This window comes from Gavia stellata, chromosome 15 (genome assembly GCF_030936135.1).
Source record: "Gavia stellata isolate bGavSte3 chromosome 15, bGavSte3.hap2, whole genome shotgun sequence".
Taxonomy (NCBI): Eukaryota; Metazoa; Chordata; class Aves; order Gaviiformes; family Gaviidae; genus Gavia; species Gavia stellata.
The window spans coordinates 13,275,975-13,294,872 of NC_082608.1; the positions used below are offsets into that span (position 1 = coordinate 13,275,975).

Here is an 18,898-nt window from a genome sequence, read left to right on the forward strand (position 1 = left end):
AAGACTTGCAAGCTTTCCGCTATTGTGGCAGGGTTAGATTTGCAGGAAAATGAAATTCATATGTATTATCACTTCTGAAAGGGTAAAGAAAGATGAACTCTTTTTAAACTTTTCCTCTCAAAACACATGCTTCACCAATGCTGCTGTAAGGATGTATATGGAGCATTTGAACTAACGGAAGCAGCAAAGGAATGGGGACAGTCAGTAACTCTAAATGGAAAGCAGGGCTGGCTGTCTTCATTAAGATGACACTGCTATTTCTTAGAGCCTTTGCTCTACTTCGAGAAGGATAACTAATCCATTATTAAGCTGGATTTATCACTGATTTAAAGTTTCTACCTGGAGCTAAATAATTTTTGAGAGATTGAATTAGGTTACTGTGATGCTTGCATCAACCTTTAGTGTTTGGGGCTTGGGGGAATGGTTAAGGGACCATCTTTCTGCTTCCAAACCTGAATTTCACTCTGCTGCTCAACTAACTCTCAGATGCTGGCACATTGGGTTTATGTAGAATCAATGCTGTGGGTTCTTCTGGTTTACATGGTTCATGTGATAATTTCTTTGGTGAACTAAAATAAATTCTTAGTTTAAGAAATAATGTCTCAGTTCATGCTCATTGTCTTTGATCAATACCGATAAAACAACATAGTTATGGTTTAGCGGCTCACTGAGTAGCGGTAGGAGGCTGAATGTTTTATAGTGGATGTCAGACACACTTGATCCTCTATATAACATTACTTGGTGGTCTTACTGCCAGTTGTTGGCTGATGACAAAGTGGGCAACCTACTGGTAAGGAAAATAGGATCAGATTTATTGTGATAAATGACACAGAGCTAGGTATATTTTTAATGACAGGGACATTTTTGGTGCCCCACAATGGTAACATGGAATCACCTGATTTCTGCAAAATGCTAACTTTCAAAAGATAACACAATAGTTACAAATGCAGTGTTGCTATAAAATAGTGTATTTCCGAAGGAAATCTTTGCCGTGCAAGAGCATATTAAACTGTGTGTGTGTCAGATGATGGACTAAACACAGAAAACTGGAAAGAATGTATTTCAAGAAAAATTATTTAATTTATACTGCATATGATACTATAAACACTGCTAATCTGAACAAAAAAGAAAACACTTTTTTCCTTGCTGTTGTAGAACAAGAACAGAGATACAAGCAAAAATGGAAATTCAAAAGGTGCAGAAAAAACAGTGTGGTAAGATACCTAATATAATTTGTCATTTATTATCTGCATCAATTTTAGAAAGTTTTAGTAGGCTGTGATAGGTCTGTCATGGGGTGGTGAGCTGTCAGGGAATTGTTCTTTCTCCTTGTTGCCTATTTTTTTGATTCTGTATTGGATAGCTAAAGGGCAAATCTAATAACAAACTTTCAAATGGTAAATAATAGCACCACAAAGTCACTTTTTTTTGCTAATATTTACCCACATTTTTATTGTATTTTAACTTCTTTAGGAAACCCCAAACCTTACAAGTGTTTAAAGTATACAATATCTGCTCTTACTGTTGCAAATAATTATCAAACAAGTCTTTTTATTTTACCCAAAAGACTAAGAAACAGATTCCCAAAGTGGTTTACCTACCTAGGGTTGTAAGTAGGTGCCCAGAATGCTTTGTGTTAACTTACTAACCCAACAACCTGATTCAAGATTCTAGCTGCTGTGATAAGTGATTGTCTTCTGTAATTCAGTATCATACAGCAAGCCTTGCTTTGCTGGATTCTTTGCCTATTCACTCTGAATATTTTCATGGTTCTGTATTATTCACTTAAATACACTTAATACACCTTGCAATTGCAAATTTAATATTTAGTAATTTACAGCACATTTACTAACGGTTACTAGTATTTAAAGGCCAGAAGTACTAAAAGCGTGCTGTTACTTTAGCAAAGGAAGAAATTATGCTTAAATAACAAACTATGGAGAGGAATATTTTTAGGTTTATGTTTGTTACTTATAGATGGATAGAAGTGGTGTAGCTGCATTTTCGCTCACTTTTTTTTTCTTTATAATACAAATATGTAGTACATTTTTTGGCAGTTTTATTGTAATACTAAATAGATTAATATAAAGAAAAGTTGACAATTTTCATGACGTTTTTTGTTTGCTCCTAGATATGAGAACAGATCTGAACTTACTGCTTGAATGCCTTAAATATCAGATGGACTGCCCTGTATCTCAGAAAGAGGCTTTGATCACTATTTATTCCATTTGTCAACAAAACAGTAAGAAGTGTTTTTCCTTGGAAACAATGCAATTATTTATGTTCACAGTATATGTTAAGAAGCTGGTTGTCACTGTGAAAAAAAATATCTAAAGGATATAAGTTTTGAAGTTATAAAATCTTGGAAGGTTTTAATTTTATAAAGAAACAAAAGCAAAAGTTTAATTTTTGTTCTTTTTTCTGTTATAGGTGAAGCAAGCGAATATTTTCGAGAAATTGGTGGTTTGATGTTTATAAATGATCTTGCAAAGTCAAGTGTTCATTGCATAGTAAAGGAAGCAGCTTTATTTACATTAGGAATTATAGTAGAGAGTAATGGTAATAATAAGGAATTTTATTTGTATTTCTGAGTGAGTTATGATCCCATGTTATTACTTCTGCTTGTGCTTTCTCTCCATTATTTTTTTTGTCTCAAAAAATCAGATTACAAGATTACCAGCTCGAGCAAGGGGTAATAAAGGTGCCACTGTTTTACTGTGCATCCCCCGATTTGGAGAAACACCTTGTTGATTTATGTAGACAGCACGTCTTTATAATACCAGACAGCTGTACTACTTCTCTTCCTCAGCAGCAACTGTTAAATGACTCGGATTGTTCCAAAGTTTGCCTAGGTCCTGGTTGGTTTAGAACTGACTACAGGAGGAAGCCCTCAGTCACTTTATAGTCCTGTTTTGTCTCCACTTGCCACATACTGGATGCAACTGAGACTTTAGTTACTATATTACAAAAATAATTTGGGATTATGAATGGCTTCGTTTAGGACTTAATTTTTTTTAATTTTCTGGTTTCAGTTTATTGTCAACAAACTTTGTGTACTTCTGCATTGTTTGAAGACCTCATTTTATTTTTAATTAATAAGGATTCTGGTGTGAACTTGAAAAGAATGTCTGTTTATGTCATCTTAGTACTGGTTTCAAATAACAGTAAGTTTTTTGGGTTTTTTTCTGTGTTACAACAGCACTTTTTTCTATTTGCTTATCTGTAGTACAGAAATTTGGAACACTCAGTAATGTTTTGGTAAAGTTAACTTACAAAGATGAGTGGTTGCATGTAACTGAACCTGAATTGTGTAGATCATCGCTCACTGGGATTTCCTTAAATAGCAGAAAGTATTTTACTTCTAAAAATGAAATTATAGTTTACAAAAAATATAATGCAAACCAGTAGTTTCTGACAATGTGCAGAAAAGAATAGACATAGAAAGAAATGCAACATTTTGTATTTGTTTTTTGGGGGGACACATGCTTAGGAAATGGAAATAGAATGTATATATGTAAAATAAAGTTGACTTCAAGATTTTGTCTCAAGTTGCATGTGTCTTTTTAGAAAGTGGGCAAACTTATGTCAGAGATACAGGCTGCATTGGTCTTCTGCTGCAGTTATTCAGGTAAACAAATAGTTGCAATTCAAACAGAAAAATGGTAGACTATTTAGGACTTACGTTTGCTTGACTGTTTGGGACTTGTTTGCATTGTCCTTAACAGAACAACTCTTTCCACATCTGAGATGAATCTGTCAGATGAAAATACTAATCAGTGCTATCAGCTGTGGTCTTCAGTATGCAGTACTCTCTGTGCATGTGTTAACAATCCTCAGAATGGTAAGTGTGGCTGTTAAAATTGTGAAAAAAAATTTAAAGTATTTCTCCAAAGTGGCAACAGTTTGTTTTAATTTTTACTATTAAACTGAGATTTCATATTACATTTTGATTTGAGGTTATTTGGTTTTACTTTTCCAGAAGATAATCAAAACATTTGCTGTTCAGTTTTTCCATATGCCAAAGAGTGGCTCGAAAGTTGCATGGAGCCTGAGATAGTTCGTCCTATTTGTTCATTTGTTGGTCTCACAGTTGCGAATAACTGTAAGTGCAGCTCAAGCTTTAAATAGTTTTTCTTTTGTAAAAGTAAGTTTAGTTCAATAGTTAAATGTTTGATTTCTTTTGTCAATCTCTACAAATTCATTTGCTGTTCTTCCAACTTTTACTCTGAAAACTATATTCCACCATCTTTACTTACACTATGTTGTGCTTAAGTTCACAAATAGCCACAAACCGGCTACATTTAGTAAAGTTCAGTAAAACCTATTTGGAAGCTGTTTTGAATAAAAGTATTTTACAAATACAAGTCATTATTACATCTCTAAAAACAAAGACTTAGGTAGAACTTGGGCATAATGTTTGCCATTTGTATGGATATATTAGGGCCATGTAATTTTCTTATAAAATAGGAAACGCTACATTTCTCGAGATTAATATGTATCCAACTTATGTTGTATGGGTGGAATTGTGATGATGAATACATGCACAGAAAAATTGTGATGAGCCTAATGGATAAAATGCAAAAACAATTTGCAACTTGTATTACTTCACACTCATTTTTTTTCTTTTTTTTACTAAGCATATGTGCAGAAGTATTTTGTTTCTGTTGGAGGATTGGATACATTAGCTAAAGTTCTCATCAAGCTCATGCATGATTCCTGTATGAGTCACTCAAGCACAAAACTTGCAGTAGTAGTAACAAAGACTCTGGATGCCTGCATTGCTAATGATTGTGAGTGAAAAGACTGCTACCATTTTTTATATATGGTAATTTTAAAATGCAATTTTTAAAGGCTGGTTTTGGTGCAATTAAGTTATATAGATCCCAGTTGATACTGTAGATTTTTTTTTAATTTCAAACATGTATGTGGGGAATGATTCAGTTCATCTGAGGTGGGTTACTTTCCCATTGTTGCTAAAATAAACATAGTGAAATTTAAACTCTACTGAAAATTAAAAATAAGATACTAGAGCTAGTTTTGTGTAAGTAAAGCTGAGAACTAGGTGTGGCAGTCATCTTGGATCCTGGAGTTGCACCTGTGTTTCTGTAGGCCTATGCCTAAGCTAATAAGCGCTGTAAGCTTTAAGAGGCTTTAGTAACTCAGGCGCGGAGCTGAACAAATGTGGTATGTCTGCATAATACATCTTTACTCTCGTTTACTGTCTGGATAGTGCTATCCCCATGAGGTCTTTGTGTATTCCATCAGAAGATTTTGAGAAACCTGTGAGCCTGATGAATCTGTGCTGTTGGCCATGATATACTGTATTTGACACTTCTGCCATAAGTGCTTGCTAACGGAAGTTCAAAAAAGTTTAAAAGCATATGCCTGCACTAGTTTTGAGCCTAGTTTCAAATAAGTTGATATGTGACAGGATTAGGTTTCAGCAGGTATGTAGTAGCAGTGGCGTTCCCAGTTTCCGGAAGAGGTTGCCCGCTACCAGAAACATTTCTAGCTCTTTTTGTGGCAGGCAGTCTGTGCCAAACCTTATTCTATTCTTTCTTGCTCTATTCTGGAGCTGATAAAGGATGTGAGGAAGCTCAGCAGAGGTGCACATTGCAAAGCCCTTGTTCATCAGTTCTTCTACCTCATCTCTGTACAGCACAATCTGGGAGAAAGGGCAGTGTTGGATATGGGGAGTAGCATGGGCAGAATTACTGCCGTAGGAGGGATGTGGTAATGTGAAATGTTGAAGGAGAGAGAAGACTGTGCAGGCCCAAGGCTTTTAGAGGTCTGTAGAGTTCCCTTGAAAAACAGCATTTTATACTTGGGTGATGCCTAATACCTAGTGGGTGATGCCTATATACCTAGATTATTTTTCTTCAAATTATTTTTAACATAATAGCTGCCATGGGTGTTGTCTTGACAAAGTATCACACCGTGTCAGAGCTACTGAAGCTGCTGTCCAATGACACTCTGGATACAGGAGAAAAAATTAGTATTATTCTAGCAATTGGACACTGTACTGAAGTTTGTGGTAAGATTTTTTTTCTCTTTTTTTTTTTCTGACAGTTTCTACTAAATTCTCATACACTAACTACTTCAACAGTGTCATTTCCTCAAGACTGGAACATGAGGGAAAGTTTTATTAAATAATGTAATATTCATATTCAGAAAAAAATGTTTGCTATAATGTTCCATCTTTAAATTTTAAAACCTGTTTGCAAATAGTATCTTTAAGAGCTTAGAAAAAGTAGACTGTTATGCAAGAATTCAGAGCCGGGCTTAGGTATCACAGGGTAAAATTCATTCAGACCTGAAAACTACTACAATACATACATACCAAAGAAGTCTTTTTTGAGCTCTATTTTAATGGCCCTTGATATATACAGCTTCTGTCCACTGTTTACACAGCTATTAATTTTTTAAAAAGCTATGTAACAGTATGAAAATATAACGCTTAAGTTGGTATTTTATGGTAGTACAAACAAACAGAATGGGAAGATGCGAGATACTGGTCATTGCTTATTTATACGACTGTTTTTCCTCATGTATGTTCAGAAACGCAAGAAAAAGGGATTAAGTTCAAAAATCCTGATTGATTATTGTCCTCTAAATGTCAATAACAAGTTCAATAATTAGCTCAGTAGGTCATAAATCTGATCTTTTAAAAGACGCTTTTTCATGAAGAATTAATTGAAACAAAGCTTAATGGAAAATGTCTTTCAAATAGAAATGTGATTAAACCAACAGAATAAAAGCTTCTCTTAAAATGTCAACACTGACAAAATAATCCTATTTCATCTTTTGTTGATTTCTTTGTTTTGTTTTATCAAGTTTAGACAACAAAGAACTATTTTTAGAAAGTTGTCAGTTTTATGAATATGTACTGCAAATGAGATCACAATAAAAAAATTCAGCTAATTACATAGTTAACGAGGAGAAACAGGTTAGCTAGACCAGGATTAAACTGTTAATTACATTAGAGTTTTGCTAATTATAAACTTCAAGCTTTTGATATTTCTGCACTTCAGGGCTTACATAAATGTAGTGTATATACTTCAGGAGTATACACCAGAGGAAAAGAAATGCAGAACCCATAATTCAAATATTTTAGGTGACAATTTAATGAGTTTGGATATCCCTCTCATAATTTGTCTCAGTCCTCCTTCAGATTTCGTACAAGAACTTGGAGCTATGGTCAAATTATCCTATGTGATCTAGAATGCTTCTGCTGCAGCCCAGGTAGTAGGTCATTACAGCATGCTTGGATCCATAATGAAAATCTCTTTTTCAGAATTTCCCTGAAAGTTACTAGTATTAGTTTCTAAAATTACTGTAAGATTAAGTGTGTATGAGGTTGAAACCAATCTATTATTCTTTACAATATCCTATTTTAGAAGAAAACCAGTGTGAACTGCTCCAGAACAACGGTCTTCCACTCATGATTCAGGTATTAACCGAGTCTCAGGATGAGGAACTAAACAAAGCTGCTACTTTTGTGCTGCAAAACTGCAAACAAATGAGTAAGCTTACTGTTATTGCTTCAAAAATTACCGAGGTGATTTCCATCTTTAAGTTCTGTTGACTTTCTAAATGATTTTAACTGTAGCAGCTTTGTATTTCTGTGTACTCCAAGAGATGTTTGTTTTCTACAGAAAAGTTGCGTATTTGCCACCATGGACTGATTATGGCATTTGGGCAGAAAAAAGAAAAGGAAAAATTCCAACAGTGTTGCAATAATGCATTTGTGAAACCTGTGTATGTAGGGCCAGTTCTTAAAAGCTTTCCCATCTATAAATTACGTACAAAATATTAACATTGTCATTTAACACGCAATTGGTGCTCTATTCCTGGGTATGTACCATTGTATATAGAGACAAAACCAGTAGATAATCAAGCCCGGAATCACCATGACTACAATTAATTTGCAATATTAAAAAATCTTGATCTTTATTTTTGAAGTAGGGTGTATTTTGAAGTATCCTGTTTAAGTTTTTTTTACTAACTGTATTATACTACCAGTGAAACAGAAAGACACCTTGTCCTTTAATCTCTAAAGCATGGAAGGTATTATGCAATTGATAATTAGCAAAAAGCATGTATCTACATTTTTGTACTGAAAACATAACTGAGAGTTTTGTTTAAGATTGAAGGGGTGTGGTAATTTTCAGTGTCTATTAATATGGAGTTGTTTTTAAAAAAAATCAGAAACCCATACTGGTAAAGGACCTATAGAGTCCATTATAGACCTACAGAGGACCATTAAGTCCATGGTAAAGTAATTTTTTAGAGCACAGCATCACTGTGTAAACAGCTTATAGTAATTATAATTGCAAGCTCACCTCTTGTAACTGCAGTTCATATTTGAAGTGTATTAACACTTATGTGTAAATTTAAATGAAGTTACATGAAAATTATTATTCAGAAGTTATATTTTGCATTAAATTATTGGGGCTGTCCCTCAGCATACTAAAATGTAATACATACTTATTAAGGGTTCATTGATAAAACTTGGAATATTAATACTGTTTTATATTTTATAAAGCTGAGCAATTGTCCCTGAAAATAAATGATAATTCATTAAACGTGAACAATGCAGAAGAGTTGGACGTGCAAGTCAGAAAAAGAAGTCTACAAGACTACTGGAAGAAAGCAAAAGAAATTTTACACAGAATAAGCTTGATTGAAAAAGTCCATGATGAGGTTGGCCTATTTACCGAAGTAGGATAAAACTAAGCAAATCTTTCCAGAATTTAGGGAGAAATAGAAAGTAATCCCTTAAGATAATTTCAGTGTGAGCTAGAGAAGTAGGGAAAACATTGGATGTGTGTGAAACTACAACCTGCAACTTTTACCATAACTGTATGTCACACAAAGTTAGAAGTATGCAGGGCAATCAGAGAGTGCAGGCATCTGTATTTTTATGGATTTTCGTTTATTATAAAGCCAGATTTTCTACAAAATTTAGACCATTTAGGTTGGAGAAAAAGAGTTGGATTTACTTTTAATTGCCAATCATTTGAATCTATAATTTTAATATTTGCATGCATGAAATGCCCATGACTGTACAGCTATGATGGGATAGATGATAATGGAAAATGTGAACCTAAACTAAAATAAAGTTGTTTCATATTTCCCATGTGCTGTATAAGTATTTGGTATCTCTGGGTGTGGAACAGCAAGTTTTTGAGTTATTTAGCTGGATCTTAAGTTTAATTAAATCTTTTCATTTCTAGAAGTGCCTTGTAAAGGGTTGTCAAGCATTGGAACAGGCTGCCCAGGGAAGTGGTTGAGTCACCATCCCTGGGGGTATTTAAAAGACGGGTAGATGTGGTGCTTAGGGATGTGGTTTAGTGGTGGACTTGGCAGTGCTAGGTTAACCGTTGGACTTGATGATCTTAAAGGTCTTTTCCAACCTAAATGATTCTATTAGTAGCAAATCCATTGCTTCGGCCTGAAACTATAACTTAGTAACTACTCCTTCAACACCTTCAGCAGTACTGCTGTCTTGTGGGCTCTCAACTCACAGGGGTTTTTGAGGCTTCTCTGGAATTTGCTTTACCTTCAGAGTTAGACTGGTCTGTCCTAGTTAATCTTGTTACTAGATTTATTTAATATTTTTATAGAGCTCGTACAGTTGTTAAATAGTATTTTTCACTACAGGAAAGAGTGCAAGGAGGAGTATTTGTAGACAGATCTTCAGAAGCCAATATTGAAGCATCAAAATACTATGAAGTGAATCCTGCTGATCCAAAAACGTATATAGAAAGAACACATAAAGAATTACATTGTCCACAGTTGACCTCTAAGTTGGATGATCAGGTTCTTCCTTCATCTGTAAATTCTTCTCCACTGAAAAATGAAATAGTGAACACTATGGATCCCGTAAATGCTTCTACTAGACAAAGTGAACAGAGTAATATTCGATGTTCAGTCAATGAACTGCAAAGAGACAGTGTACTTCAGAGTCACAGTATAAATGACAAAACTGCTTGTGTAAAAAATCAGTCTATTCTTCAAGTAAGGTAAGTATCTTACACCTAAGCAGAAACACCAAGTTGCTTTTCTTTAGTAATTTCCAAATTGAATGTCAGTGTTTTAAATTATCTGTTGCTAAATATGTCTTTTTCTCCTAGTGAAACGACATAGCCTTTTGGTGGCTCGCTAGAGAATATTCTGTGGAAGTGTTTTTGACATTACAGATCAAAGATTATAGACATTGTAGTAACACAAGCTTCTGATCTTTTTCTCTGAATGGTAGGCTTCTGATGGATTCTATAGAGAGCCTGTTACAGGCCATGTTCTAATGCCTTCAATGTAGTGATGAAAAAGCATCCATAGCTTTTGCCTCAAAATTCTTACTGATGCAGTAGATCAAGATTTGACCCATTGGTTTGGATGAAACCACAAAGACTTCTGTAATATGCACTTACTAGGAAAACAGCAGTTACAGAACTGCTCTGCCAAAAATTGAAATTGGAGTGCCTACAAACTAGGGAAAAAAGCTAGCTTCCCCCCTGCCCCGCTTTTCTCCTCTCATACTCAATTGCTTCCCTGCATGGGAAGAGAAAGATACAGCGTTGCTTAGTCATTCACTGTTCTCTTTCTCGTTGCTCTCACACAAATACTTACTTTCCTCTTTTTCTTTTGCTTCTTATGGTTATCTTAATGATAAACAAAAAATTAATTATAGGCAACTTGCAAGGATAAATACAGATTCCATTTTCTTGACTTTATTTATGGAATATCCCTCAAGACAGGCAATGAGAGAGTGTGAACAAAACTACGTTTCGCCTTTTTTTGAGTTCCACAATTTCATTGTGCTTTTTTTAATGTGGCTGGCTGCACCCTGCTGCTATGCAGTTTCCTTGCATGCATTATATTGTAACTTTGCAACTACCACAAAAATTATCAAGAGCCTAGAATATTTTCCATGGTACATTCAAGTAAATTTTGCTTTGCTACCGATTAGCATAGTTTCACACAGCTGCTTTATTTTTTTGTTCTGACCTCTGAAGCACAAAACTATTAAGAAATAAATTTTTTTTTGGGGAAAAAAGCGCTCTCCTTGCATATCTATTTGTGTGAAAACAGGAGTTACCCAAGCATAACCATGGATTAGGCTCCTTGCTCCTGCAGCTTTTGGAAGTAGTCAATGACATAGAAAAATGCATGATCACCATATCATAGGAGCATGTTGGTTGCATAAAAGTTAATCAGTGTAAGAAAAGAAGAAAACCAATTACCTTTTAGAGCAATTGCTACATCTGGTGAAGGCTACAGTATTTTGAAGCCCTTGAAAGCACTGCAAGGAATGCTTATCACAGATCTCTGGTAAATAGATTTCTAACACACAATGGTTATATGCTGGATACTACAAGCTCAGTAAATTGGGATAATTAGAATAAATCTTTTAGAGTTTTGTCCTTTATGTATTTAATGTGTTTTTTGTTTTGCTTTTGGACTGTGTGTATTACTTTACAGGTAAATGTATGTTGTAAAGTTTGATTTATTTTTTTAATTTGTTCACGTTTTGATCTTCCCAGTGAACACTTATTTAAACAACCAGCAGAGATTGTTAAAAATATGAAACAGACATGCACATCAGGTACAAATAGCTAAACATATTCCTTTCTTAAATAATTTTGTTCGTAATGTGATTTTAGTTAGTTTTGTGTACTTTTGTCACTACTTTTTATCAGATGTTATATATCATTAGATGACAGAGTACATTATGTATAATATCATTTAATTGGTTGCATAGTTTTGGAATTTTATACAATTTTACCAGGAGAATATTTATTCTACTTTTCTTCTAATACATATTTTAGCTTTCTTTTTTTAATTGATTTTAACTGTTCAAATGAATGTATCACAGATAAATGTTTTAAGTTAAGTCTGAATGCAATCTGTACTGAACAATGAAAGCCATTAATAGAAAATGCATAAGGACGCTGGTTTTGTTCTGTACTTGTAAGACTGGGGATAGAACCTACCTTAAGAGTGACTTTTGCCTGAAGCTGTTCCTACATGTTGAACATCTTTTTGATCAATGCAAATCTGAAAAACATTTATCTTCTTAGTCTGATGTATTTATTTGAGAATTGGTATCTGTTCAATCAAATCTTTATTCATAATTTAGTTTCCTGTTAATTTATAAAATTTATTATTATTCATTAGAGAAGTATTTGCCAGAATGGTGGCTTTATAGGTGACCAAGCTGATCTCCAGGTTATACCTGTTTAAATGGAGAGTAAGCATTATTCCAGTACATCACGTTTTTCAGCATCTGATTCCAAAGAGAAATAAAGTTTATAGGGCTTAGTTAAGCAGTATAAGTTTACAGGGTTATTGTGCTGTGTTCAAGTTGAAGTAGTATGCTTTGGGAGAGTGATGAAAAAGCACTGAATTAAATGTAATTATTCTGGATTTACAAAAATGTAAATGCGATCCATGTAACTTCAGGAATTTTTTTTTTAATTTTCTGCTGTTATGTAAACTAAACAAATAGAAAATACAATTGAGTATTGATGCATGATTACCACGGCAAAGGATAGGTTACATTTTCTTAGTGAGTCTTTTTCCTTCCTAATTTAGATCAACATTCATTCTACTCGGAGATAACCAAGGAAGAAAAAAGTACTTCAACTACATCTGCATCCTATAAAATGGCAGATTTAAGGTGTTTAGGTAAATATTATCTTAGGTCTGTCTTTCAGAGTCTATAAAAAAAGCCTTAAAGAGTCAGCAATGCAGTAAATGAACTGACATTACAGAAATTTTAACACATTATTCAATTACCTATTATGTAATTCTTAACTGCTTCCTTTTCTTTTTTTGCCCCTAAAATAAAACATAAATATTGAAATAAAGCTTATCTATTCCAGTTTCAGTCTATGTATCTTAATGTGGATTTACTAACAAACAGAATATACAACAGCTTAAAAGATGACACTACTTACAGGAATACTTAAGAGTGGGTGTTTTCTTTCTTTCCCTGATCAGAAAGCGGGAGGGAAAACATGTAGCTGTGCTTAGTTCCCTCATCTATTCCCCTGCTAAGCCTCCTAACTATTTTGCAGCCCTTCTGTTTTCTCTGCCTTACTCCTATTAAGTACAGGCTGTCCGTTTTATAGTAATCCATGACTGCAGCCTGCAGTCACTCCATCTTCTACTTCTGAACATGGTCTTTTGGTAGGTTATTAGAATGTTGCTGGTACTCAGGATTTGTAAGTGGATTTTGTAATCAAGCCTGTCTCTATTTAAAGAAAAAAAAACAAACCACAACACACCAAAAGCCAAAAAAAACCCCAAAAGCCCATAACCCACCTTTGAACATCGTTTAGGCATATGAACCCAAGCTGTCAAACCAAATTAAACCTGAGCTTTAGCACTGCTTTATGTTAGGCTAGAATATTGCAGATAAGTACCAGTGCAGAAGTTCTCCTTCAGCTGACGTAACAAACTGTGAGAACATCCAAGAATAACTAAACCATAAATTACTCTAGGTATGTCCTCAAAAACAAACAGGAAGGCTTCCTCTGGGGAAATTCATACCTAAGCTGGATTTACCATTTATTCAGATTAACACAGGTAACTGTTACAACACAGAGAAAGTTTCAAAGTATAGCAAAGATGTATTTTGGCTCCTGGATAAATGTGCAAAGGGAACTGAGGCCCCTTTCTTCCCATCCCACCAATATTTTTACTTGTGTAGAGGATCTGTGCCTCATTTAGTATTTCTGGAGTTGAAGTGTAGTATAACTTGGTCCCATAGGTCTTGCTAAAAACACTTTTTTTTTTTTTTGAGAGCAAGTATAAAACAAGAAGTAAGTATTTTCAAGAAGATACATAAAAGTGTAACCTCTTTTGAGATGTGTATATGGAAAACTGGAGGTCAAATTGTAGATGGTAGTGAGCAAAATCGAATGCTGGACCTTGTGATGGCTTCTGTAACATTCATGCTTGCTGTTTCTACAATATCCTTTTTTTTATTTTTCCAGGTTGTACAGCAAGAGGACTGTCCTTCAATAGTAAAACCTTTACCAAGATGTTGCAAAGTTGTCCATACCAGTGTGACCGTCACAAAGTCATTCTGGAAGCTGAAGAAAGATACAAAAAGGAACTTCGCAAATTGGCTGTTTGTAACAACAGTAGATATGCAACTCACGAGAGTAATTATGATTTATGGTTTTTTTAGTAGTTGTAACTATTGTTTTAAATAGTATTTAAAATGCTGAACTTTTTTCTAGTCTGATTGTGATTGTCCTGCTCTTGTAAACTCGCTCATTTAATTTGATTTACCAATGATTTGTACTAAGTGAGATCAGAACTAGCCACTTTTGTTTTGAGGATCTTGTGTATTTTTTGGCAGTAGTGATATATCCTCATTATAGGCTTTGAGACTCTGCCCTGTTTGCCAAAGTTAGTCAAGTACTAATAGAAAGGAATATATTAAGTTGAAATAAGTGCGAATGGATATATGACATCATAACAAGGTCACTTCATTCTCATATTACATACTTATGGATGTAAAAGGCTTATAATTCTTAATGAATTAAACAAAAGTGCATCCTATATTTTTCTGGTTTAGAGAAGGCATCTTGAAAATTAAACAGTTATTACTTACTGGCATTTGTACTGGTGTCCATCTTATATTTTCCAGAAATACTGCTGACCCCAGTGAAGAAGGACAGACTGCATACAGAAGCATCAACTTCTACGAGCAAAAAGGATAGTTTCCAAAGTAAGGGCTTAGTTTGGAAATAAATGCAAGAAGCCCTTACTGTCTGTGTAATTCTTTTGCAGGACTTTACTATGGGAGGCTGTGGATAGGGAATTAGTTGTGTTTTTTTTTCCTGTGAATTCTGTGAAAAATCTGTATATTAATAGGCCAGAAAATGCATGTTCTATAATCATGAAATTGCATTATGCACATTAGTTCACAATGAAGTTATCTGGCACTTGCTTGTAGATACTGCTTTGAATTCTGTCGCATTACTTCCATGCCATCTGCTATTTTTCAGTTTTGTGGCATTGATTTTTAAAATGGAGAGGTATAGTCAGGATCAGAACACAGTGCAGTTGCCTGTTCCTGGATTCAGCATCACTCTATTATACAGTTATAGCCATGTTATCCTGTTATACTTGTTTCTATTCCTGATTGGAGCTCTGCTAAGGTCTTCGGTCTCTGTATGCTAAATAGCTAAAAGGGTAAACCTTAACGTATACAACAATACTAGAGCAAGTAACTGAAAACAACCTATCAGAAAATTAAGTACAGGAGATGTATTTACCTGTCCTGTGTTATGAGGTGTTGAATAAGATGTTATTAACAAGGTAGAGATGGAAGAGTGAATATAAGTTCCACCAGTTTCTGCAGTGCAGTTTAGGAACCCTATGTTTACAGAACCATCAGTTGCCCATAAAAACTGGTATTCTTTATAATACACAACAACTGTCCATTTGTAAATAGCAGAGTACATATCTTTTACAGTATTTTATTCTGTTATGTAGCAAAAAAGTTAATGGTTATAATTTTTTTCCTTATTCTGCAGATAATATATTATGTTACATAATTGACAAGGAATTTTCTTCAGAATGCAGTGTCTGTGGGTACCTCCTGCAGAGCTCCAACTACAGTCATACATTACTACATTCATCAGCTAGTAACCAATACTGTTTCTTATGATTGATGACCAGAAATTTTAAAGTATGCTGAAGCAGCTCTCTAAATCAGTACTTAAATTCTAAAACATTAATATTACTTTAAAAAACATGCTCTTTTCAAAAATCAGCCTACCCATCAGAAATTTATTTTTAGTTTCCTATTTCCAAAAACTTTTTTTTTCCCCCTTCAGATTCAGAAATGAATTAATTTGGCTATGATAGCTATGGAGATAATTTCAAAATTTAAAAAAACCCCAACAACTTTATTTCATCTCAAGAGCCCATTACACTAATATATTACCCTTAGCAAGTAAACATTTTCTGACGTAAACTGAATTTTCCAGTCTTCCTTCCAAGACCAGATAGTAGTATGGCTCAAAAGATAGTTCCCTCTTAAATTTTAATTCCTAAAACATTGCCTGTGTTTTGTGGTTTTTTAAGAAAGATGCATAATGTTTTATTGTTTGGGTTTTTTTAAGGTATTCTTTTGACTCCAATTAGAAAAAACAAACCTGATACTTCAAATAGAGATGAACATATGAAAAATATTAGGTTGACTGATGACTATAACCTGATACCTACATATGAAAAGTGTGAGTATTACCGGGAAGTTAATTCTGTAATAAGCATAATTTAAAGATCAAGTTTTGCATTTAGGTTAGGGCATTGAGAAAAGCACCTGTGCTTGCTATTGGAGACAAACGGCTAAGAATTTAAATAGATAAGTTCTTGTACCTTCAAGCATTGTATTGTTCATGTTTGAGTTTATTCCTATTATTTGCTATTTGCTTCCAATGCATAAATAATCCTTGTGTTAATGTCAATGATGAGAAAAAGATCTAATGAAAATGAGATATTACTAATAAAGTGACACTACATATTCAGGTTTATTAGAAGAAATGTTCCTTTACAACACTATATTCAGCTTTACAGTAGATTTCAGTTAGTTTGAAGTAACTAAGAGGTGGCCTTGTTCACAATCTCATAGCTTCCCAAAAAACCCAAGATGCTAACTTGAAGAGACAAAGAGTCAAAGAAATGTGCAACCAGCAATGTCAGCGCTTAAAAGAAAATTGCATATATTCACTTGACAAAGATGAGGTTAGTTATGCAAAGCCTAATCATACACTCACGTATTTATAAATGTCCAAATAAAATCACTATGAATTGCATAATTTCTTTTTAAGTGACCTTTAACAGGAGCCCAGTACCAAAGTGAACCTTATTAAAAAGATACTCCTCTCTGTTGATTCTACTCCTGTCATACTGATTTATCCCTGAAATGAGTTAAGCATTTGTCAACTGACAGTCCTTTCTGAATAATGGCTATGGAGGTATGCTTTTTCCTGCACGAATGAAAATTTGCATAGTATAGAAATAACAGAAACCTAAAGGAATAAACATACTAAAGGTATAAGCTATGTAGGCACAACAGAAATGAAGGTAAAGGTTATGGGAAAATACTGTATTTCAGTAAGTGGGTGACAGTAAAGAAATCTTGAAGAACCATTATCATCTTGACAAAGTGATTATTTCTTTAGAACTACTTAAGATTGTATTGTCAGTAATAATGTGTTATTTCCAAATGTGAAATTGTATGTAAATTTACATAATTTTAATTACACAAAAATAAATATTTGCAGAACGGTGAGATATGTTCCCTGGACATGAACACAAGAAGTTTAAAAAAGAGAAGAAGAACCCGAAAAGACTTCACGACTGAAGAAATTAATTGTCTTTGGAGTGGAGTGAAAGAAATGGGTAATCACTGGAATTTAATTTTGTGGTCTTATCCATTTCAGAAAGGACGGACAAGTGTTGATCTTTCCAAGAAATACTACAGGTTACAGTTGCAAGTAATCCTAATTTAATTTTCTACTAACCATCTATGCTGTCAGCTCATTTTTCAGCTTTTGACCCTGAATTGACTTGCAAAACAAGGACAGGCTATCAGAATTTGCAGCCCATGGGACTGTGCTTTGTGTCAGTTCAATGCTGTGCACGCAAAGCATTACAACGGTCTCCGATGTAATTCAATCAGGGCTTGTGCTTGGAGAGAGAGAACTAAACTGGGAAAATATTAGAGAGCCTTTGAACCTGCCAGTGCCACCTGACAGGATACAAAGAGGATAGGAATTTCAGTTAAGGACTCTAAATTGATTGCTAAGTTGATTAGGAAGGTGGTATTTTCTCTGTTCAGTCTCTTTTCTGATGAGAAAATTTGTGAAAATCTCTCTGGCAGTTTTCACCATGTTTACTACATGCACTCCTTGCACAGAGATGCTAGCTATGGATGGAGTAGATAGCATTTCTGCTGTGCCTTGCATATGTGTGGGAGTGTTTAGCGGCAAGTGTTTTTCTGCTGAAACGTTTTCTAAAGTTGTGCAGTGTTCTGTGTCAACATTTGTCTTTATATTTTCTCTTTTATCTCCATTTTATAGAGAAGAGAAAAAAACAAAGATCATCAATAACTTCTTTCAGGAGTATTTTGGATTTTGTCGCAGAATGTTGAAGAACAGCATTATTAACAGTGAGGTATTGTCACAACTATACAAGCCCTGAGAGAATTTAGATTGGCTTGGACTCATGTTTTTCAGTGATAACATTCACTGACAGAGTTGTTATGCTTTGTAAATTTAAATTACATGTAATTTGATAAGTTGATTTTTTAAATAATACTAACATAGCTAACAGTAATATTTTTTTAAATTTAACCTTCTTGAACGTTTGAGTTATGTAACATTTGATTTAGCTGTTTGAATCTTTTTATAGTTTGTTTTATACCATTTGTAAGAAAAGGCTATATTGCTAAAATGATTACTTTGTCAGAACCTGGTAAGTGTTAATGTTGTGTCTGAATTTGTTTCCTCTTAATCAGTGAAATGTTTAAAGCAGGTAAAATATTTTGTCATGTGTTTAATGTGCTGTACGTGCAGAAAAATGTATCTATGACAGAAAATACCAAAGGTATGGTTAAACACTGCTGCATATAGTAGGCAAATCTTACATTGGTAAAGTAGTAAATTGAAATAAAAGCTTGTGGAAACCTCAGAACTTCTGGGTAGACAACTTAGCGTGTGGTTCAGCTGCAGTATTTCTTGACTGATGTTAATGACTGGGGTAACGTTCCTGGACCTACATAAAATACTTCAGTGTTGAACTAAGTAGAATGCAAGTACTGATAAAATTTGGCTTTTGTTTACAGTTGGACATTTTTTGTGTATTATTC

At 34.1% G+C, this 18,898-nt stretch overlaps 1 protein-coding gene across 1 annotated transcript; it reads left to right on the plus strand.

Moving 5' to 3' along the window:
- The first annotated feature begins 1,180 nt into the window (after positions 1-1,180).
- Positions 1,181-17,540, plus strand: TERB1 (telomere repeat binding bouquet formation protein 1). The gene is made up of 19 exons (XM_059825041.1): positions 1,181-1,214; positions 2,132-2,242; positions 2,431-2,559; positions 3,033-3,164; positions 3,568-3,628; positions 3,726-3,841; positions 3,980-4,102; positions 4,638-4,790; positions 5,903-6,034; positions 7,398-7,523; positions 8,546-8,703; positions 9,664-10,025; positions 11,547-11,608; positions 12,598-12,690; positions 14,004-14,174; positions 14,666-14,746; positions 16,149-16,262; positions 16,658-16,770; positions 17,313-17,540. The coding sequence occupies exons 1-19, from the start codon at positions 1,181-1,183 to the stop codon at positions 17,538-17,540; spliced, it is 2,499 nt and encodes an 832-aa protein (XP_059681024.1).
- The last annotated feature ends 1,358 nt before the right edge of the window (positions 17,541-18,898 follow it).

What these genes read in the sequence shown, in the direction of transcription:
- TERB1 (XM_059825041.1), top strand. Translation starts at nt 1,181, where the DNA reads ATGGAAATTCAAAAGGTGCAGAAAAAACAGTGTG. An exon ending in AATTATAGTAGAGAGTAATG is followed by an intron (nt 2,560 to 3,032) that starts GTAATAATAAGG and finishes TTCTGGTTTCAG; the next exon opens with TTTATTGTCAACAAACTTTG. An exon ending in TCTCACAGTTGCGAATAACT is followed by an intron (nt 4,103 to 4,637) that starts GTAAGTGCAGCT and finishes TTTTTTACTAAG; the next exon opens with CATATGTGCAGAAGTATTTT.